General features: G+C 38.9%; 1 protein-coding gene across 4 annotated transcripts; it reads right to left on the bottom strand.

The window, feature by feature from the left end:
* Nucleotides 1-605: 605 nt before the first annotated feature.
* Nucleotides 606-21611, bottom strand: jade1 (jade family PHD finger 1). 4 transcript variants are annotated; one of them, XM_017476301.3, is made up of 11 exons: nt 21398-21610; nt 18628-18720; nt 16318-16388; nt 15821-16029; nt 14783-14973; nt 11887-12098; nt 11129-11296; nt 8776-8892; nt 7553-8026; nt 4522-4639; nt 606-4154 (listed from the first exon to the last, which is right to left on the bottom strand). In XM_017476301.3, exons 2-11 carry the CDS (start codon nt 18674-18676, stop codon nt 3298-3300), a joined length of 2466 nt encoding a protein of 821 aa, XP_017331790.2. In that variant the 5' UTR covers nt 18677-18720; nt 21398-21610; the 3' UTR covers nt 606-3297. The 4 variants fall into 4 exon arrangements, with proteins under 4 accessions (XP_017331790.2, XP_017331792.2, XP_017331791.2 ...); XM_017476303.3 differs by having other exon boundaries at nt 15872-16029; nt 21398-21608; XM_017476302.3 differs by lacking the exon at nt 21398-21610 and adding an exon at nt 19851-21309.
* Between the last annotated feature and the right edge of the window lie 1790 nt (nt 21612-23401).

A 23401-nucleotide genomic window follows, 5' to 3' on the forward strand; every position in this document is an offset into this window, starting at 1 on the left:
TGATTTCAGTCATTTGTGGCACAAATTTGAACTTACTCTGAATCATTCTTTACAACTTAGTGCAATACGAACCCATGTTAAGTGGAGGACACTTTTTATACATTTTGAACCTAATTTAAAAAAGTAAAAAAAAAAAAAAATGTTTGAGGTGGATTAAGTGAAGATTTATAGCTAAGTCTTTAGTTGAACTGTGTGTTAAAAGGACAGCAGAGAGACAATTGATGATTAAAGATCGAGCCCACCAGATCAGTGTAAATGTTTTGAAGAAGAGACAGAGAGAGAGAGAGAGAGAGAGAGAGAGAGAGAGAGAGAGAGAGAGAGAGAGAGAGAGAGAGAGAGAGATCTCTTTTTAATCTGTTCTCACATAGATAAGATGTCCTTAAAGTTACAGTGCTTTGTAAGAATTTCAAAATTGCTCATAAGCCCCCAAATAATTACACTTGATGGATGCTGGGATCAACTAAAAGTATTATTATTATTATGACTACTATAATTTGAAATGTTTAGGAACAGAGTGTACACATATACATATACATATATATATATATATATATATATATATATATATATATATATATATATATATATATATATATAAAAAAAACACAGAAAGAATTTTGGACCCCCCCAAAGAAAAAACACTTTTGCGGCAGTTTCCTTTTAAATAAGTCTACTGGTGGACTCTTTCACTCTGTGCTGTTTCTTGGTTGTAAAACAATTTCTAGGCAAGAATCAGGCTTGGTTGTTATTTTGGGGGAACAGAAGTGCACAAAATAAAGCATTACCTGAGGAGAGAAAGATGCCATGACGACAAAACAGAGCGCCACAGTCTCTTTACATAGGAAAAGAAAAGGAAAAAAAAAATCATCAAAATAAATTAATTCATAAATACAGTTTCATGGGTAGATCCCGGAATTAATCGAACTACTCCCGAAAAAAATGCAGAAATTATTATTGGTAAAAATCATTTTTAAGTGTTTATAACTAATTTGAGCCTAGTCTGGAAGGCCAAATCTACGTTCCGACACGTTTTTCCCCACACGCCCTGGTTGACTTCACCTTAACTTTTTACCTTATGAAAAATGGTTGTTCCAATACTTTATGAGCTGAAGCTCAAGGTGTAATGGAGGAGATATTGAGTGAAGAGAAAGTACAGAAGGTACCGCAATCTGATTTCAAAATTGTAATCGTGAGTGAAGTAGTTTAAAAACAGGAGCAATAAAATTCTTTATATTTCAAAATATATAATGATTTGCTGCATTCAAATTGGGTTTTAATCTGCTAGCTGGTCAGAATGCCAGCTACTTAGTAAGGCCAATATGTGCATAGTTTAAAGCAAATAGACAGTAAAATTGCTAAGAGACTCACTTTAAGTACTTGTGCTTGCCAGGATGAGTGTATTCTGAGCTATACACGGATCAGCCATAACATTAAAACCTGACTAATATTGTGTAGTTCCTCCTTGTGCCCCAAAACAGCTCTGACTCGTCGAAGCATGGACTCCGCAAGGTCTCTGAAGGTGTGCTGCGGTATCTGGCACCAAGACATCAAATCCTTTACATCCTGTAAGTTGCGACTTAAACTTAAGTTGGACTTTTTTGTCCAAAACATCCCACAGATGCTAGATCGGATTGAGACCTGGGGAATTTGGAGGCAGAGTTAACACCAACTCTTGGTCATGTTCTCAAATCATTCCAGAACAATTTTTACAGTGTGGCAGTGCACATTATCCTGCTGAAAGAGGCCACTGCTATTAGAGAATACCATGGACATGAAGGGGTTTACTTGGTCCGCAGCAATGTTTGAGTAGGTGGTACGTGTCAAAGTAAAATCCACATGAATGCCAGGACCCAAGGTTTCCCAGAACATCATTGCCCAGGAGCATCACACCGCCTCCACCAGCATGCCTTCTGCCCACAGTGCATCCTGATGCCATTTCTTCCCCAGGTAAGCAATGCACATGCACCCGGCCGTCCACATAATGTAAAAGACGACCAGGCCACCTTCTTTCATTGCTCCACGGTCCAGTTCTGATGCTCATGTACCCATTGTAGGCATTTTCGGCGGTGGACAGGGGTCGGCATGGCCACTCTGATCGGTTTGCAGTTACACAGTCCCATACACAGCAAGCTGGGATGCACGGTGTTCTAACACCTATCTATCAGGGCCAGTATGAACTTTTTCAGCAATCTGTGCTACAGTAGCTCTTCTGTGGAATTGGACTAGAGTGAGATTAGTCATGTTAAGTGCTTTGAATGTTATGGCTGATATATATATATATATAAAATAAAATAAAATAAAAAAAAACACACACACACACACACCATCCTCCCCGAGTCATGAAGGGAAGTCAACAAGGGCACGCTGAAAACAAGTGGAATGTAGGACAAATTTTTCTATTTGACATAATACCACTAAATTGTATGCATATACATTACCAAGTCAGGGGTTCCCAATCCCAGGAGCCTCAGCACATCATATTTTCCTACTTTACGCACATGACTAGCCCAGCTAAAGGGCTTAACAGGCATGTCAGAGTGAGAAAAACACAAATCTGTGCAGTGCAAGAATTCCCTAGGCCTTGAACTGGAACCTACTGAACTAAGTGCTAGTCACGATTGTACACGTCAGCAAGATTCATCACTTATTTCAGACCAGTGTTCAACACTACTGCTGTAAGCAATTTATATCAAGAAGAAAAAAAAAAGTTGTTTTCGTTTCTGACAGGTTTTCAACAGAAAAAAGAGCTAATTAGCTAAACTAATTTCATTGTCTTTGATTACAAGCTTAGCATTCAGCCTCTGAGACCTTGTCATATGCACTATGCATTGTAGCAGGCAACGAGAGGAAAATAAAGGAAAGCCAGCTAAATGAAGTACAAAATAAAAAGAAGCAGCATCGAGAAAGATATGAAATAGAAAAATAAATACCTGTCCGGTAACAGAAGCTTAAAAGGAGCTACATGTAAGATTATTGTGAAGCAAAGTCTTCCGTATTGTCACAACAGCAATAAACTTACCTAGTAACAAGCTATTTGAATATAAACATGTCCGTATGATCAGCCTGTCTGGTTCGGTTATGTCTCAGGACTGGAATGATGTTTAAAGAACCCATTCAGGAACAAAAGTACTTCACTGTTTGGAAAGAACACTAAACTTGAAGTCTGTAACTGATGCGTGAAATCAGAATGTGAAGGAAAATCTTACATGCGGCTCCTCTAAGTGCTGCTTTTATTTGGATTACACAAGAAAAAGTTATTTGACACATAACTTCACATAAAGTTTTCATGGTGTCATTTCATGACGCGAGAACTCCACGCCGCAACACCTCCGAACCGTACCGCTGTGTCACCGGGTCGTGACTCCGAAGTCGCTGGGTGTGGCATCTCTTCTTCTGCTCTGATTGGCTGCGATCGGCCTCCGAGCCGAGGTCACGGTTCTCCGTGCCAGTCCTTAGCCGAGTTCTGATTGGAGGGGAGGTGGGGGTGTGGCTTCCATCTAAAGATCTGATGGGATGAGAATGGGTAAAGTCCCTCCCCTCCACTTCCTGTTCTTCTTCCAATCCTTTGCTATCGCTTCGTTTTGGAATGCGGAAACTTCCCCAGTTTTTAACATTGGACACCTTTTCCGACATCATCTTTCCCTGATGCTGACTTGAAATCATCCGCCTAAGAGAACCATTGTACACATTCTGTACTGTAACAGAAGTTTTCGTTTCCGCTGCTTTGCTATCCGACATCGTCACCGCATTACGATCCATTATACTGTTCTGCGCCGTCTCGTCTATGACCTTTGACCCTGGGTTGTTTCTCTCTGGTAGTTGCTCCCAAATCCTGCTCCTCCTCCTTTTTCTTCGATCTCCTACAGGCCGCTCTGTCTCGTTCGCTGCAGTTTCATTCCCACCGCAGCCAGCATTTGGGACCCCCTGCGAGCAGGACAGTTTACTCAGCAGGGAGGCATCCATCTTGGCAGGTTCGTCCCTTTCGTTCTGGCCTCGTCTGGAGGCTCCGTGACGTGGGACACCCTTCCTCTGCGAAAGCTCAGTGGCGCTGTTCTGAGCCGTGTGACCTCTCAGAGGTTGGGGGGAAGTGGATGCGGAGGGCGCAACCCGGAAGTAGAACATGGCTTCCTCCAACTGCCTGGTGGAAGATATGCCTTAAGCGCACATATATAAAGAAAGAGAAAAGGAACACTGGTGAGTGCATAAAAGAAAGAGATAAAAGTATACAGAGAATGTGAGTACGACAGACTTGTCTCAAGGGACAGCAAATACAGTTTGTTATTTCCATTTTTATACGATTCAGCTGAGTGACCGGCGTCCCTGCTTTAAATCTAATCAGCCAATTGCAAACTTGATTGAATGAAATCTTTCTAGCATGTTCTTATGCAGACCTTTTATTGTTTATTGTAAATTAGATTTTGTTTTTTTAAATGGGAAGTAACGCTACTAAATGTGATGAGATACTGCAATTAAACAGGTCTTTTAGTGATATGATGACCTCCGGTGCAGTAGGGGGCTCACCAGAGAGTCTTCCTTGCTCCAGCAGCCGGACATGGTGATGAAAAATCTGCTCCTGCACTCGACACACAGAGCGCTTGATCTTCTCCCGACGGGTCACCATGTAAGTCAGGTTCCGCACCTGCACACATATTTACATATTTCCATGAATACGGCGTGCTCACAACTAGCTCAAAATTATTCATTAGTACTGCACTGTTAAGCCAGTTCAGCTTGAGTACCATCATGTACCTGCCAGCTAATGCACTATCATCAAGATCATCAATGGTCCCATTTTCCACCAACAGAAGGAACAAGAGTAGGCTGAAACTGTAATTACTGCTAAAATCAGTAATTACTTACCTACAAAATGACCTATATCCTAACTCTACCTGATAAAATGGCCAAGGAGTGAAGACACAAGATACCTATAAAGTGTCTATTCGCGATGATTAAATAGCTACATAATGAACAATGTCATTTGAAACATCTGAGATGGGGTCAGGATGATCAGAGCACCAGCATACTTAATAGAGGTGTCGGTTAATTAATTCTGCAGCATGCTACAATATCCGTATAATAAAGGTCAGTGTTGTTTATCTGTGGACTCCTACACTCTTCTGTGAATAGTTAACAGTCTGAGGTTCCACATGTAATCTTTCCTAAAAGGGAAACAATCCGTTGTAGAGTTTCACATCGAAATTTTTAGGGTGCTTGCACACCTATTAGTCCGTTTACTGAATTCAATCAGCTGGTTTAATTTGGGTTCACACTGCACATAATTAAACTAAGTAAGTTTATTTTAAGGCTCTAAATGAGTAAATAATTATATGAATAACTAGGTTTAAATACAAAATGTTTAAATACACAAAATGTGATATATATATATATATATATATATATATATATATATATATATATATAAATAAAGGTCCAAACATCCAGAACACACAAAATTTATGCAGCTCTACACCTCTGGCCGTTGGCACAGTTTAACAGCTCGCATCTACCAAATATGCTGCACACAACTCAAAATACACAGTTTGGTTCAGTTCCTGCAGTTGGGTTGAATCATGCTCAAAAAATGTGAAAGAACGGCAGAGGGACAGGCCGAAGAGCACTTTTAAAGAAGCTTTCCTCAGTGTAGAGCAGCTGTGCTAATACCGTTGGGAACTAAATGAAATGTACAGTACACAAATTCTACATATTCAGGACTAAAATGGACATTTAAATTTTCCTTAACCTACACCCACTTAACAAATTATACTATACCTGGGTAGAATGTCAATAAGCACAATAGTAAAAGAGTTTAAGAGTTTAACCGATACCTAATCGGATTCTAAGGGCACATCGCAGAATTTTTATTTATTTATTTTTTAACTCAAGAGATACTGGCATGATGTATACATTTACATAACGCCGTGTTTAGACACTGAGTTGCACACAACCGGGAAGAGAGATCTTGGATGGCATGAGACTCTGGAGGAAATGACTTTGTCTAAAACCAGGCTGAAGGTTATCCACAAAACCCCATTCAGAATTGTTTACTTACTTTCTTTGAATTACTGTCTCCTAATCAAAACATGATTAGACACTAAAGTGAGGGTGAGAGACTCGACACCATCATCGATTCTCTATTAGGCTCCATCCACAGCTTTTAAGCGAGACCGTACAGGTTAGTGAAGTGAGGCATAATGGTAATGGACCGAACAGGATCAAGCGCTTACAACTTTTAAAGAAGGAATGACTATGATGTGGGGAATTTGTAGCCCAAGAGAAAAGGTTTAATGGCTTCAGCTCTGTAGCCAGACTCTGTTTATCGGACAATATTACATTTTGGATGTTTAAATGCCTTCATTAGACACACTTCCTTAATGTAGGAAGTTAACAGCACACTTTTTACACAAGCAATCAGAATAATATTCACAGATAGAATCAGTAGATCAGTTATCATATATACAACGGATATCCTTCTCATGTGCTGACCCTAGGAACGTCTCCTGTTTATTAGAGGAGCGGTTTGTAATTTTTACAGCCCCTTAGCTGACCGTGAAATAAACTGCAATGAAAACATACAAACGTCTTCCACGTTCCCCCCAACCAACCAAACACACAAAACTACTCATACGCTCATACAAGTGTATGAGTAGACGCAGAACTGAGCTATTTTCAGGGCCTGAAAACACTGCACTCAGATTCCTGAAATGGGAAAAAAACTTGCAAACTTGCCTGTAAAGCAACACAAAGAGTGTTAGAGTCTGGCAGCACAGTACGTCCTCATCTGCCACCTTCAGAGGGACACTGAGTGACCACACACTCATACACATGATCAGCAAACCTTATTGATTTATCTGCCAATATATTTCTTCCTCTTATTATTATTATTATTATTATTATTATTATTATTATTATTACTATAAGCCTTAATCCGTATTCTTCTGAATTTTTTTTTGCCTTATTATTACTAGTAACATAACTGTTTCCCTTCACCTGTATTTTCATTAGTTTACACACCCACTCAACACAAGCTTTGGTAATACCAAAGTTACACAGTTTGTTATGCCAATAAAGCATCACAAGCTTGAACTTGACTGGTGTTCATGGTGTATTCCTGCCCAGTTTTAAGATAGACTCCAGATCCCCCATGAGCAGGATGAAGCACTTACTGAAGATAAACAAATTAATTTTTCCAATTTTTGAACTGATGTATAACAGGTCTAGAAACACTTCAGCTGTCAAATCAAACATCCTGCAAAGTTGCAATTTCTGGAACACATCTGACAAAGCAGTCCTGTACTTCGTCAAACCTCAAGCAGCGTTCAAGCTCCCGATATTCTGCAATGTGCTGTTTATTTTAAATCTGTGCTTAAAAAGCCTGCTGTTAGTCTTTAGATAGAGTAAGGTGGGAATTGATTATTGCTCTGACTTCTCACTGGATCCTTGCCTCACTTTCTCTGTGCCGTGTCTCTAACGTAACAACAAATCCCTCTGCTTCCAGACTATCACATAAGGAAGGGGGCGTGGCTTCGGAGTGAAAAATTCTGACACTACATACCCTCTCCAGGTCTTGTCGTAAGTGAGTAAAGAGGCGAAGCCTGCGAAGCAGCACTTCTTGTTCTCGCCGAGCGAGGCTTTCCTCTTCTTCTCGCTTGGGTGTAATGAGCGGCTGGTTGAAGTTTGATTTGCGTTTCAACTTCCAGTATTGAAACAGGAAGTCCACATTCTCCAGTGGCACATGCAGGTGTTTGGAGACCTCCTCGATGTTGACGAATCTGTAAAACTCGTCCTCCAGCTGCTGCACGCGAAGTTTTCTTTCGCTGAGTCGTGCTCCGTCTGCTCCTTTCGCCCTCCCTGAGATGCCTTTATCATCTATCACGCCGCTCTGCTCGTGCCAGTCCATACCAGAGTGTGTGGGACAGTAGGATTTGAACTTAACCTCGTCCTCATCTGTCAGGATGGTGTTCATTTTCAGGCTGTGCTGCAGGCCACAGGTAACATGGAAGGCCACGCGGCAGCTCTTAGCCGAGCACTGGAGGCATAGAAGAAGGAGGAAAGGAGAAAAGATAAGAGGAAATGTGGGAAAAGGAAGAACAGATAAACAATCATTACACAAATCAATTTGCACACTACAAAATGCTGGATTAGTAAAATTCTTGTTAAAAAAGATTGGTATTAAACTTGAAAAAGCTGAATACATCTATCAGTTTTCTAATTGTAGCTTTATAGTGGACAGGCAGTTTTGCCTACTTTTGGCTACCAGTGTTGTTCCCTCCCTCCCACCAACCCAAGAAATAAGAAAAGACACTACTGACAAACTTTCATGATTAAACATGACACACCACTTGGTTAATAGTTTTCTCTGTTGTGCTACACAATACTATCAAATGCTACTTTTTCCCAAATCCTGCCTTCTGCTAAACTACACACAGCACCAGAGGACATGTTGTAGTCATCGGTAAGAACAAATTTTAATAGTTGAAGACATTTACAGGCACAGGAACCCCCCCGCTTTACAAAATGGCAACATGCAGGCATGTGGAAACAATGTCTAAACTGAGAAGAAAAAAAAATCATCGGAAAACTGTCAAAACTTTTATAAAAAAAGTGACGAGAACTGAAGAACATGTTTTAAGTGCAATTCAAGGACAAAACAGCTCATAGCCAAAATGCTTTTGTTATAAAAATGTAAAGATAGGATGAGAAATACACGAACACAAAGCTATCTTCTCATTCTTTGTGCTCATCCCAGCTGTTTAGACCCCACGTGTCATGTTTTACCTGTATGCAAGCTCCGGTCTTCTCTTTACACAGACAGCAGATTAGAGCCCATCGGTTATTAGGGATCTGAGACACACTCGTAATGGGCTCCATCTTCTCTGGGTTACCTATGCTCACCTGGAGTGTTTGTGAAAGAAAGAAAGAAAGAAAGAAGTTGAATTAGTACTTATATGCAATTGACTTCTGATTGCATTGTGTTTTTTTTTAAATATATATTATGTTGTATTAAATAACATGTACATGTGCCAGCAACAAGGGAAATCAAAGGTTTATATCAATGCTCTCGTTAAACGTTATCGTTTCTATAGCAACGGCTATTTCACAGGGACTTATATGGCAACTTTCCAGATAATCTAAAACTAATAATAAATAAATAAATAAATAAATAAATAAATAAATAATGTATAATCATTGTTTCCTGTAAGGAGATGTTTAACATTTTTGTCTCCAGCGTCGGCGCTTTGTAACAGTCAGAGGTAAAATGTAAAATAAAGTTTTTCGCCATAGTAAAAGTCTTCAGGAAAGCAGACTTTGATTTTTGCAGTTGTTTGCGGCAATGTTTTGTATTACCAGGGTAGGTATTACTGCAGGTATCAGCGCTTCACATTTAATACTTTTTTTTAAATACCATATTCAAGACATTTCCAAAACATTTTAAGACCTGCATTTCACTTCAATCATGCTACATCAGCTATAATGGATTGTGTTCATGCATATACATCCATTTCTGGGTTTAAGTAAACTACAGCAGGGTAAATGTCTATAGAGGTAGATGGGAGACCGTAGCAAATATCCTTTTTGCATTACCATTTGCTCAAATAGCGAAAGAAAAAAAATCCAGTATTTGTTTTCAGTCAGTCATAAGAGAAAAAGATGTCAAATTTACCATCACTGCCTCAGCAGCTGTATTAGAAACCCCCTCACAGCAGTGTTTAGTAGATTTTTTGTAATTTAATGCCAGGGTAATGTGACAAGTAGGGTTATAAATGTACATAAGTAGAATTTTTTTTTTGGTAATATTAATATTGCACTGAATAATACATTTTTATTTTGGGGTACAAATAGTAACATAACATTTAGTAATATATTTCTGACTTAATTCACTTTTAGGCGTTAGAACTTTTATTTTGGCGGACAACTGCAAGTTTAGTTCAGTTTTGTTGGTCAATTTTTTAACCAATCAGGTGAAATGCTGTAAACCTCTGCCCATAGAAATGTTTAAGGGTACGCTAATGTAAAAGAAAAGTGAATCTGGCGCGTGTTGTGCCTGAATGAACGTTAGAAGCGACTCAAACTCACAGCACAGACAGAAATGAAGTTGGTGTGGAGCGGCATTTCGTGTGAACCGAACCACTCCAAATCACTGATGAGCCACACACACACACACACACACACACGAAGTGCGACAGTCACATGCGTTTACGATCTCAAAAAGCAACGAGTCAAAATAAAATCTAAATCTTCTTTACGGTATTGGTTCGGTTGCATTTTTTAAAAAAACCTTTGAAACGTGAATTTAAGACATTTTAATGTTAATCAAGGCCTAATTTTTACATTAAGGAATTTAAGACATTTTAAGACTTTTTAAGGATCCACGGACACCTTGATTACCGGTACATTGTCTTGTATTAAGGTGGTGTGTATTGCGGTATATAGTGTTAAAGAAGCATATTACATTATTTTGTTAAGTATTACACCACATACATGTGAAAAATCTATTCCTAAATGTGTCCTGATTTTCTCTTCAGATTTACTCTTGCGTTGATACTTTATTCATCATCACTTATGCACTGGACTTTGTAAAAACTCTGCGGTTTTATATGTCAACAGTAGTAAAGTACAAGAGCACTCATTGCACATATTAGCATTTAAACATTCCTCCTGACAGCCCGTATGGAAATGCACTTAGCTTAGGGTTGTTGGTTTTTGTGTATGAAAATCAGAAAGTGGTAGGCTAACCTTGGAAAGAAATGTAAAAATCAAGATGACCGATGCATAAAGAAAAGAATCAATTTATATTTGCAGCATAGCATCTTAAAATTCAAACATGAAAGACGAAATGGTTGTCAAAACAGAAAAGTATCCATAAAATATTTACAAAGATTTATTTTTGGAACTGTAAAGCGGACATTACTATAATTCTTTTTATTCTTCCTATAGAAATCCATTTCTTTATATGTATATAGTAATGATAATAATAATAATAATAATAATAATAATAATAATAATTCAGCATATTAAGAACTTTCTTTAAAATCCTATACAGTGTTGCCATTTATCAGATGTATGGTGGATCAGTATTCATTAAACTATACTATATTATGGTGTGCATTATAGGGCATTGTGTCTATACCTCGGGTATCCACAGGGCACAGCTCACATGGACCCACTTGCTTCCACTGCGGGTGGGCTTCATGGCTCCACCTTTCTTCGGGCAGAGCTGGCATTTAGGTGAGATGCCCAGCGCGCATGTCCGACACAGCCAGCTGCCTTCTGGAACCTTCAGGATGCCATAACACGCCTGCAGAAAAAAGCGTGACACTATTCATACACACATGCTAATAAACACACACATACAGTACAGACACAAACACAATCAGTCACCAAATGTTCCTTACGCCTGAGCGCGCGCACACACACACACACACACACTTACACTTACTTCATCCCATGCACACATACTGACTAGCATATGGTTGGCACACCCTCTCACTCACACAGCACATAATGTCTCTAAGGCATATTGTTCCACAGATCTCCAGTTGAGGGTGTTTATGTTTATGTTTAATAGCTTCTAATGGATTTGTTTTGTTACTAAAATACGGAATTAAAATGTAGAATGATGCATTTTAAAACTGTTTAGAAATCCTATGAGAAGCCAGAAGACCTGGAGTTTTTGAAAGCTGTAGCTGAATTAATTATTATAATCCAATTTGCTTTTTCTTTCTTTTTTTTTTTTAAAGGAAAATCACAGCTGCTTTGTATTAATTATTGACAAGACATCTGTAGTTTATCTGGAATGTAACTCAAACATTTTTCCTAATTAAAAGTTCAATGAAGTCAGTGAAAGTTTCTCTTGCAAGTCTCTGTCTTCCAGACACACACACACACCTGATGCACACATATGTTGCACTTGTCACAAAACACCATCTCGTTGCCGTCCTCTCCGTCAGGCGACTGACAGACATCACAAACTACATCCTCGTCATACTCGATCCCAAGCCCCTCCTCCGTTTCCATTGCGTGGCTCATGTTGTCATAGCAACGGCGCTCAAACTCCTCCATGAGTCTCTCCATGGTGTTTTCGTCCAGCAGCTGCATGCCTGAGAACAGGACACAGACACACCTGGCTTGTAAACACACCTGTGGTTTAACATTCATACCTTCACTCCAAAGCCGTACACTAAGTTCACGTTTTAATCTTTCCTGTTTGGTTTATAATGCTGACGTGAGAAAACACTGTATGAGTGCATTCTGGATATAAAGATTGTCTGATAAGGATACCTGTCTTCTAAAGTTCACATATGTCCTTCTGACTGAGTGAAAGGTAAAAAGGGGCAATGTGCATGGGTTACATTTTTCCTGACCTGTAATATTTTATATTTTCTCAAATATACCTCAGACAAACAGTGCACTATTGTGGTTAATACAACAATGCGATGAATTCTTGACCCTGATTGGTCAGAAAGTGTTATGAAACTTTCTGTAAGGAAATTTATTTAACATTTATAGAAGGAGTCTCCGGTGTCAGTGCTTTGTAATAGTAAGTTTCCTGCTATGGTAGACTCTTCAGGACAGAGGAGTTTGTGCTTTGAGGTTTCTCAATAGCAATACAAGGTGTATTTTTGTCTTACAACTTCGAGAGAGGGAGAGAGGCTGGTGAGGGAGCAACTGTTTATAGTTTATAGCAATAACAGGATCTCACTTGTTTTGTGGGTGTAACTATACAAATGGATAAAAATATATGACGAATTGCTCATTAATACATTTTAAAACTTTTAATCGTTGGAAAAATGCAATTGCAATCAAAATGATTCAACCCCCACTGCAAATCAGGTTTATTGTCAAAATGTACAGACTTTCAGTTGTTTGTAATGAACAAATCAAACAAAAGCAATTGAAATAGTTCAACACAATGAATGATTCAAGTGGTTTCCCCAAATTCAACTGAAAATGAAACTTATAATGACTTCTCCAGTTTCAAAATTATTCAATCCCCTGAATAGAATCCCTCACAACAGCACAAATATGCAAAACAGGCGTTGTCTCAAGAACACCTGATACAACTAATCAAGAGCTTCATTAGTTGCACCAGGTGTGATTGAGCTGGAACACATGAAATACCTGAACTGGTTAAGGGCAGAAAATTCATGAAATACCTGGACGGGGAAGAAAAAGGAAGCGATCAACAGCTTTAACCAGATTTCTGAGAGGGCAGGTTGTGAAAAATCCTCGAGTGACTGCAAAAGACTAGCAGCAAGACTTGGTAGCAATAGGCACTGAGGTTACAGTGAGCACAGTAAGGCGCGTACTAAACGCAGAAGGTTTCCATGAAGTTCACCACTACTGATCCAAAAGCACATGAAAAGTCACTCAAAATCATATAAATAAGCCACAGAAGTTTTGGGATTCTGTTCTGTGAAGCGATGAAACTAAACTGGAACTTTTCGGCACGATGGATCAGTCGTATGTCTGGGGGAAGAAGAATGAAGAAAGAACACTCTGTCCACAGTCAAGCATGGTGGTGGCTCGGTGATGCTCCGGGGCTGCTTTACATCCTCTGGCACTGGAAACCTGCAGCGTGTGGAAGGCGAGATGGATTCATTGAAGTATCAGGAAATCCTAGGAGAAAACGTCATGCCGTCTGTGAGGAAGCTGAAGCTTGGGCGTCATTCGACCTTCCTACAGGACAATGATCCCAAGCATACCTCAAATTCCACCAAGGCTTGGTTGCAGAAGAGGTCCTGGAAGATTCTACAGGGCCATCACAGTCACCTGACTTGAACCCCATAGAAAATCTCTGGTGGGATTTGAAGAAGGCGTTGCAGCACGCAAACCCAAGAATATTTCTGAACTGGAGGCCATTCCCCATGAGGAATGGGCTAAAATTCCCCAGGAACGCTGCCAGAAGCTGGTGTCTGGCTATCCATCTCGTTTGCAGCAGGTCATAACAGCAAAAGGATGCTCTACTAAATACTAAAGATGCTTGCCATGAAGGGGTGGAATAATTTTAAACTTGAGAAATCATTATAAAATGCATTTTCAGTTGAATTTGGGGAAACCACTTGAAGCATTCATTGTGTTGAACTGTTTCAATTGCTTTTGTTTGATTTGTTCATTGCAAACAGCTGAAAATCTGTCAATTTTGACAATAAAACTGATTTGCAATGGGGGTTGAATCATTTTGACTGCAACTGTAAGAGGAATAAAAAAAAAAAAAAAACGTCCTGACATGATGTTATAAGAAAATAATCAACTCTGATGTTACCGCATGACAGCAGCCTGTTCTTATTTATTGTTCCTATAACAGTGTATATTATTAGACCTGTGTACATTATTTAGGCCACAAAATTTTCAAAGCTCAGCTCTGCCACTTCTCCTTAAAAGGCATTCATGAAGGCTCACCTCTGTTTGCATTGCAATTTGCCTTAAACCAAAGCACTCTACAAAAAGGTGGATCTGTCTCATAGCTTTAAAAAAAATTACAGCAATGTTTGTATTGTTGGTTTGTCAGAAGAGCAAAGCTATCTAAAAAGTTTAGTTGTCGTACTTTAAGCAGAGAATGTGACAAGATTCCTTTTCACTTAAAATACTAAACAGGTAAAGCGGTTTTTGCAATAATATTGTTAACCGGACAGGTAATAATAGTGATAAAAACATTTAACCACCGCACACGCCTTCTCCACACATCTCTCCAATGTAGAAACATCAGTCTCCAGGGGTAGAACTGGGTTGTGTTGGATAAATACAATGATTCTGAAAGAATGCAGCTTAAAAACACACTCACCCATTTGACTGAACTCTCTATTAGCCACCTCCAGCCAGGCGACATCTTCCTCGTTCAGGTCATAGCGACACGTCCCCTCAGAGAGCGTCCCAATACCCACGTACCCCAACACTGATGCCTCTGGACCCCACGAGCGAATCAGCTTCTTCGGTCGCGTGAACAACAAACCGGGCAATTTCTCTGCCACAACGCTACAAGGCAGACATTAAAAAAAAGAATGTATTGTTGAAAAATTAGTATTATTTCTTGTTCATCTATGCTAAAACACAATTCACAATTGTTTAAACATGTTTTAGTAGACAGAATCCTTCACAACCCCATAAAATTTCTGAAAAGTAACAAATGCAAGTTTTGCTTCAGGTAAAAACAACATTCATTTACTCTCAATAAGAGTTCATTTAATTTCATTTTATTTGTATTTATCCATGTGCGGTGGTTGAGTGTTTACCTAAGCAAAGCCTGAAGTAATACAAGTCTTAGGGGATCATGGAGGATTCAGCTAAAATTTGTAAAGGACCATTTACATAACATCCCTTGCTTACAAACATCTGGATAAACAGCTCACATGACTCAAGAAAACTCTGAAAACTCTTCCTTTACCTATATAATATCTCAAGCCCTGTAGCTAGTCTCTGGTCTGATGCCCCGCCTTCAGCTAAGTAACTCGCATGTGATTGGATAAACCGCTCCAGATAATCTGCTACATACATACATCATACATTAAAGTTTTTTCATCTAGACCCAAGATGTTTTGTCTATAAACCTTTTAACTCGTGATATACAGCTATGAGTAAGACTAGTTAGATCATCACCAGGACAACCATCTAACCATCTATATGATTCTGAAACAAAAAGATATGACTCAAATCTGAGATGTATGCTGATTAAAGTTTCTTTGTGTTGTGTGTAAAGCGAAGTGGCTGTCTAACTCAGTTTGAACCATTAAATCCACCAGATATACAGTAATGATATTACTGTCAACAACATCTGGCAAAGAACAGCTGGCTCTCACAGTTCATTAATTAAGCATTTGATTACTGTATCGTGTTGAGTGATGAGGGTGTTCTGATTCGCCTCGCCGTGTCGTACCGTACTGCAGGTTTGGGGATGGACTCGGGGCTCACGGGAACCTGAACACCCTTTTCCCATTCCTGCCTCCAGGGGTCCGAAAGCACGTAATAATCCTCTGGATTGAGCTGGTACGAATCGTGAAGCTTCATCGCTGTGATGAAATCAGTCCTGAACACCTGAGAGAGAGAGAGAGAGAGAGAGAGAGAGAGAGACAGAGAGAGAGAGAGAGGGAGAGAGAGAGAGAGAGAGAGAGAGAGAGAGAGAGAGAGAGAGAGAGAGAGAGAGAGAGACAGAGAGAGAGAGAGAGGGAGAGAGAGAGAGACAAGAGGACAAGACCATCAGTCCATTCATATAAACTACTATAAACAACATAACTATAAAATCACACACTCAACAGTGATACAAAAACGTGACTGGCTAGAAACATTCGAAAATTGGCCAAAAGCATATCAAAGGGAAATTACCTCTGACGGTCTCTTCCCATCTTGTCTTCTGTGATGAGAGTTCGACATCTGAGACCATGATGTGCAATTACCTAGAGATGAAAAACAGCACATCCATGAACCAACACAACCAAGAACATGATGTCCAGAATTTCGTCAATGGAGTCATAATATTACATTAAAACAGCTACAGTAACCAAGTCAACATCTATATAAATTCAATATTAGCAAGAAGTGATTAGATTAGTATTTTTCAGTTAGTGACCTTTATTATCTCTTCATAATTAAAAGGCAAAGCAAAGTATCCCTAAATGTGACCACTGCTCTGTTACAATTCGCCTACTATCCGTCCTAAATAGCATCCGAGATTAGAATTAGCGTTTCCCAAATCGCTGTTGAAATGAGTATCCCAAAAGGTACCCGGATGGTCTACCATTTCAGGTAGATTTATCCAAGTGTGGATCCGTGGACACGTTTTCATCTAATATTAGCCACGACATCTTGCTCGAGTGAGAGAGGAGGAGTTTCGTGACTGTTTGCTTTGCCGAATTCAAGGAGGCATTTTAGAGAGGTGTAAATGAAATGTGGAAATATAAATCAAGGCAAAGGTAAATTAAATGGTCTAATATAAGTTATATAAGGAATAATGAATGAAGAAAAGCTGAAATGCAACGAGAAGTTTGTTTACAGTGACCGTGTGCGTAACAACGTTCTCTTCCGTGTTAGTATGTCCCAGTACTTGCATACTCTTTTGCAACATACTCAAAAGTATGTAATTTTCTTCACAAAGGGAGTGCATACTTTTAGCGCAGCAATTGGGATGCAGCAAATGTTTAGCAAAAGTTTTTCAACATTTGAATACTTTTACATTTAGCCTTAATAAAAATACAAGGATCTAATAATTCCTTAGATTTATGCAGCGCTTTTCTATGCACACAAAGTGTTTTACATTGTATGGCGGGAAATCTCCTCAACCACCACCAGTGTGTAGCGTCCACCTGGATGATGTGACGGCAGACATCGTGCATCAGAACGCACACCAAACACCAGCTATTGGTGGAGAAGAGAGGAGAGTGATGTAGCCAATTCAGAGATGGAGATTATTATGGGTCCAAGATACAGAAGGGCCAATGGTGGAATTACACCAGGGGTTTTTAATGATCACAGAGAGTCAGGACCTCGGTTTAACGTCTCATCCAAAAGACGGTACTGTTTGTACATTATAGTGTCCCCGTCACTATACTTGGGCATTACACAGGGTGAGAACAACCTGCTGGCGTCACTAATACCACTTCTAGCAGCAACCATAGTTTTCCCCAGGAGGTCTCCAGGAGCTGCAGGGTGATATGGCTCTGGGAAATAATCTACAAATAAACACGTGCTGATTTCAAATTAGACGGACCCGACTTCCAGCACTTTAGTGAAACATTTCCTATTGGCCAAGTTTGACATCTTGGGAAATTTCCACAAATGGTTTGAAAACATTAATAGAAAAGCACCTAGTGTTCAGTCGCCCATGCTAGTCATCTTCCTGCTCGAGTTCTCATCTATGAAACCTCTGTGTGAGATTCATTAACAGTGTTTTGTTTTTTTTAAATATATTCAGCTTCTTATATAACCTGCCTTTCCATTTTTTTCCTTTATTGTCTGGACAGAAATGTCATTTTCTTACATGCATATAAATTTTAATAGTTGTATGTTGTTTCATCACTGACCAGAGGATGAACTAATAAACTAACTGAAAAAAATGAACTAATAAAACTTTTTTTTTTTAGCTGAAGCTGGTGTGCTACAGCAAAGTAAAAACTAAACTGTAGTAGATCGTGCATGTTTAATCACCGCTGATTCAAGTCCAGAATTTGAATCGTGTGCATCAGATAAGGGGAATTTACAAGTTATAAACTGGGGGATTCCAGGAGAAAAGCTGGAAACATACACGCGAAACATACACAAACATGCAGATCGAGTTTGTGAAGTGGCAGTTCTAACTGCACTGATCACACTGCCTGATCCCGTCCTTCACCTGAGTGTGTTTCATAGTGCTCACTTCTTTCACACCTGTTTGTGCACATCCGCTCATGGCCCTTCATGAACGTGTGAACATGTGGGTTTGAAAAGCCTCTAACCCTTCCTCCTCTATTACATAGACAAAGATACACAATGCAGTGCACAGAATAAGTAGTTCAATCCTTATCCACTCTTAAGATAGGAGATGAGCAGAAAAGAAAACAAAATAAGCAGGAAAAGAGAAGAAAAGAATGGAGAAGGGTATGCAACGAGAGAAAGGAGCGTTAGAAAAGAAAAACGAAAAAGAAAACAGAAAGTGCTTACTTCCATTATCGGACTCCTCACTGGTGCTGGGAACACGGCTTCGCTTCATGGTCAGCAGCCGCCGTCTCCAAATAACTCACCAAACTAGTTTCACTGCAATAATTACAAACTAGATGAACGGCATTGAATTTTCACTTTAAACCAACACACAATGTACAAACGGCCTTAAACAAGAGCGTCTATCTCCAATCAAAGTGCTTTATTCAAAAGTTAGAACGAAAAGAAACAGCAGTATATTATATATGGTTTGTCATCATGTGATTTAGTAAACAAAATGCAATGGCTCAAAGATGAATCGCTGGTTTTGATATTTAGAGTCAGAAGTAGTCATATTAAGGGAGAAAATAAAGCAGCAGGTTGAAAACTGTCAATCAGAATAATGACCCAAGTTGCAAATCTAACATCACTCTTTCAAATAAATCATAAATCGTAAAAGTGGTGCAGATTTAGAAACATTACTTTTTATATTTCTGGGTGGTTTTATTTTTTATTTTTTTATACCTGATCCTGAAATATAAAGATAAATGCATAACATTTACAGTTAAATTTTACAGCTCGCAGTGTAATGATAATAATGCTAAAATGAAGAAGAAAAAGAAGAAACAATCCTGCATGTGATTATGTTGTTTCTAACATCTACAATACTTCAATAAACATTTAAAGTTATGAGTCAGACACGGATACAGAATTGAGTTCTGTAGAACGACATCAAAACGCTCATTTCAAATTACAATCGGATTTATTTATTTATTAGAATTCGATTTTGGAAAAATGTTAATATTGTAGGAGCGCTAAAGTTCTTAGGAGCAAAGTTTTTACTCAGAATAACGACATTACAAAAATGTATTAGTAAAGATATTAAAAATGGCGATACAATGCACAAATTCATCTCTGTGTCAGAACCTAAGGAATACTATATTTTTACTGTATTGAAAGTCCTTTTCGCAAACCTAATACGGGTAAAAACATGCACTGAAGTGTACCATAAAGCTATTATTAGTAGCAGTAGTAATAGTAATAAACGTACATGTCTATAGATGGAGGTTGTTTTAAGTAAATTATTCATTTTTATGTTGTACATAAAATATGGACACCATAATCACTGATAATGTACTCATATGTAAGTAAAAAAAAAAAACAACCGATCCACAAAGTAAGTAAATAAAATCAATTAATAATAATAATAATAATAATAATAATGTTATTGTTATAAGCAGACTTACGTGTCAATAGATTAGTCATTTCAATAAACACCTTTTAAGTTATAATTAAAATAAGGAGAGTGCATTTAATTGCGTAAAATAAATAAATAAAAAAGAGGAAAACATCCAGTATACTCCGCACATCATAAACAGCGGGAACGGTTTGACTGGGTCACGTGAGCCTTCGGCGAGTCGCCCATTGGCTACAGCGGACAGATGACGTAATAATCTAGAACCATCATCACAAAGATAAAATAGCGGTCTCGCGCTGATGTTATGGCCAAAGCAGCTGTTTACAAACCCGACGGATGTAACGCATCAGTCTCCGTTAATTTAGCGTTCCGAGGAGCTTTATTATTTCCAGATTAAAAACGAGAGCGCGCGCGAGAGCGAGAATCACGCGGTTCGTCAAACACAACACAATACAATACAATACACAAAACTCAGCCGTGAATTAAAGCAAAGTTTAGAAAAAAAAATCAAGCATTAAATCTACACTTCGCTGCTAAAGGCTTCCTTGCTAAAAACAGACCCAGCGAAACATTCCTAAAAGGCCACGCCCCCTAACACAAGCATAGCTGCCCGTTATGATGCCCGACCAAAATTAGCAACAACATTAATTCCTTTTTTTTTTTTAATAAAAATAAATAACATTTCAATACGTTTTGCATATATTGTTTTTGCATAAGTGCATAAAGAGTTAGTAATGAAATCGGTGACAGAATTATCTCCAGGCAACTTAAACAAGAACATGGAGAAATAAATGTGCGTATTGGCCGGAGCTGGTCTAACGTTACTTCAGCCTGGGGTTGTTTGGTAAACAAATGATTAAAAGTGACTCTGCGAGGGTCAGTAAGATAAAAATGTTCCCGTGTCGGGTTACTGATCACGGAAAGGCTGGGATCTAATGAGAGTGTGTGTGCTATTTAGCGGTGACACACACACACACACCAGCACAGGAGACAAACTAACGCCAACTCTACAGAGAGACGGGTTTAGGATTTAAAGCGCGGCCGGAATAAAAAAAAACACAACCTCCGGGGCGGTTATTCGGCTTTTAGGGTCCTGCGGTGGAAAAAAAAGTTTAAAGTTGAGTTTTAATGCGCCACGAATGTTGTGACGGAGGTGATGTGAGAGCAAAGCTGGAGCTCTATCACATCTGAGTTGGCACAAACACACACCGAGCAGCCCCGCGTCTGTCTCCCCCTCTCCCTCTCTCTCTCTCCCCCTCTCCTCCTAGCTGCACTATAACTGCACAAATCATCGCCTCGCTCATGGAGGAAATTCCATCTAAGCGCAGTATGGAGGTCAGATCATGCTAATATTCGTATCGGACGGGGTTTTATTGCCCCGTGAACTTAATCTTTTGGCGCCATTTTAATGACGTACTACGTTTCCACCACCGGACCATCTGCATTCGAAAAAAAAGCTCACGGAAATCCTGGAGCGAGAGAGAGAGAGAGAGAGGAAAAAACACAGAGAACGCATGGTGCAAAGCGACCGTCCTAAATGTGCGGTTCATGCGCTTTGCTAGAATGCGGTAAATATGTGAAACATGGCTGTGTTACCTGCAGACACACGCACAGAGAGAGAGAGAGAAGAGACGTCGCCGCTCCTGCGTTGGCGTTTCCGTGTAGCTAAGCGATGGTGCTGCGCTGCTGCTGCTTACAGTTTGAGTTCGGGCGGCACGGAGCTAGCAGCAGATCGTCGCTTTGCCTCCCCGCCCCGTTCTCTCTCTCTCTCTCTCTCTCTCTCTCTCTCGCTCTTACTCTCACTCACTCACACAAGCGCACGCACATGCAGATACAAGTTACATACTCGGTGCTTCTGCGTGCTGCCGCCAGAAGGCGCTGCACCTCAAACTAAAGACTGTTTACGCTCCCTGTCAATGATCAAGAGTGATCACACTCTCATTTTTCCGGGTTTTTGCTTGTTATTATTATTATTTATTATTATTTTAGGCCTTTTGAGCGTTCGCACTATTTCTTCCTTTTTAAGGACATAAAAACAAAAAGGAACATAAATATATTTACAGGGGGAAAAAAACTATTTCTATCATTTAAAATTAATCACACACACACACACACACACACACACATATATATATGTGTATATATATATGTGTATATATATATGTATATATGTGTGTGTGTGTGTGTGTGTGTGTGTGTGTGTGTGTGTGTGTGTGTGTGTGGAGGAATGGGGGAAAAAATCTAAAGATTTGTAAATGATATGCTATTTTAGCATATTATATATATATTACTTTCAAATATGCATTAATCATGCATGATTTTATTCCAGTAGTACAAATCACACACAGGATCGTGATTGATTCTAACTACTATAATATGTTATGCAAGGGAATCGAGTTGTTTATCTGCTCCTGTAAATTTGAAAAAAACTGAACATTAAAAAACTAATTAATAATACCAAAAGCTGCATCTGATCTGCATTTAAGATTTTTTTTCAACCATCTAGATTATTAACATTAACATTCAGTCATTTAGAAAGCGGCATGTCTAGAGTCTAGTGTTATGGGGGGGACATTTATTTATTTATTCATTCATTTATTTATTTATTTAAACATGTTTACTCACTTCATTGACTACGCGGCCTGTTATTTTATCCATCGCCACTAGAAGGCGGGCGTTCTATTATTATTATTATTTTAATTATAATTTTATCCATCGCCACTAGAGGGCGCGCTATTATTATTATTTTATCCATCGTCACTAGAGGGCGCGCTATTATTATTATTATTTTATCCATCGTCACCAGAGGGCGCGCTATTATTATTATTATTATTATTATTATTACTATTATTATTATTATTATTATTATTTTATCAGGTTCCAGATGATTTCAGGCTTCTCGTATTTAACTTCAAATCCGCCCGCACATTAATCTTTATAATTAACATTTGAAATTCCGTGGCATCTAAGATTTTTTTTGTTAGTCTAGTTTATTCTTTCACCGACATGTCCTATATTACCACAATGCCATGTGACTACCTGCTGACTGCAATGCAGTGTGAACTCATCTCCTATCAGAGTGATGCAGCAGTGCTTTAGTTCTTTAAACTGTCCATCTCTCTCACCTCCTGCATGAAGATAAAAGTTCCTTGATCTCTTCACCCCTTTGTCAGCATTTGCTGTCAACTTTAGCTCTACACTGAATTTATCATTAACATGACATTCAACATTAGCACTTTATTTATTTATTTAATAGTGTTGTCTGTGTGCTTTTCCTACTATATTACCTCCTCAACAGAGTTTGTAGTATTCTTAGTCTGTGACCTATTGAACAAGTATCAGGATGTAGTTATTGATAGGAGACTTAAGCACTTCTTTAAGTCACTCTGGATAAGGGGGTCTGCCAAATGCTATAAATGTAAATGTAATGTAAATGTCAACATCACTGGAAATTGATGAGTGAGAAAAGAAGTGCGCGCTCTTTTTTTTTTTTTTTGTCCTTCTTGTTTTTAGGAGCGAACAGTAAAATCTGACCGTTGTCCCTTCTGTTTGAATTTTTTTCTCTCCTGTTAAACACTGTTGTGACTTTGCCGTGACATC

This window comes from Ictalurus punctatus, chromosome 9 (assembly GCF_001660625.3).
Source record: "Ictalurus punctatus breed USDA103 chromosome 9, Coco_2.0, whole genome shotgun sequence".
Classification (NCBI taxonomy): domain Eukaryota; kingdom Metazoa; phylum Chordata; class Actinopteri; order Siluriformes; family Ictaluridae; genus Ictalurus; species Ictalurus punctatus.

Bases quoted from the DNA above. Each gene is read 5' to 3' on its own strand.
- jade1 (XM_017476301.3), bottom strand. From the start codon at position 18,676: ATGAAGCGAAGCCGTGTTCCCAGCACCAGTGAGGAGTCCGATAATGGA. The intron at 16,389-18,627 runs GTAAGCACTTTC...TTTCATCTCTAG, and splicing joins TGAGGAGTCCGATAATGGAA to GTAATTGCACATCATGGTCT. The intron at 4,640-7,552 runs GTATGTAGTGTC...ATATGTGTGCAG, and splicing joins TACGACAAGACCTGGAGAGG to GTGCGGAACCTGACTTACAT.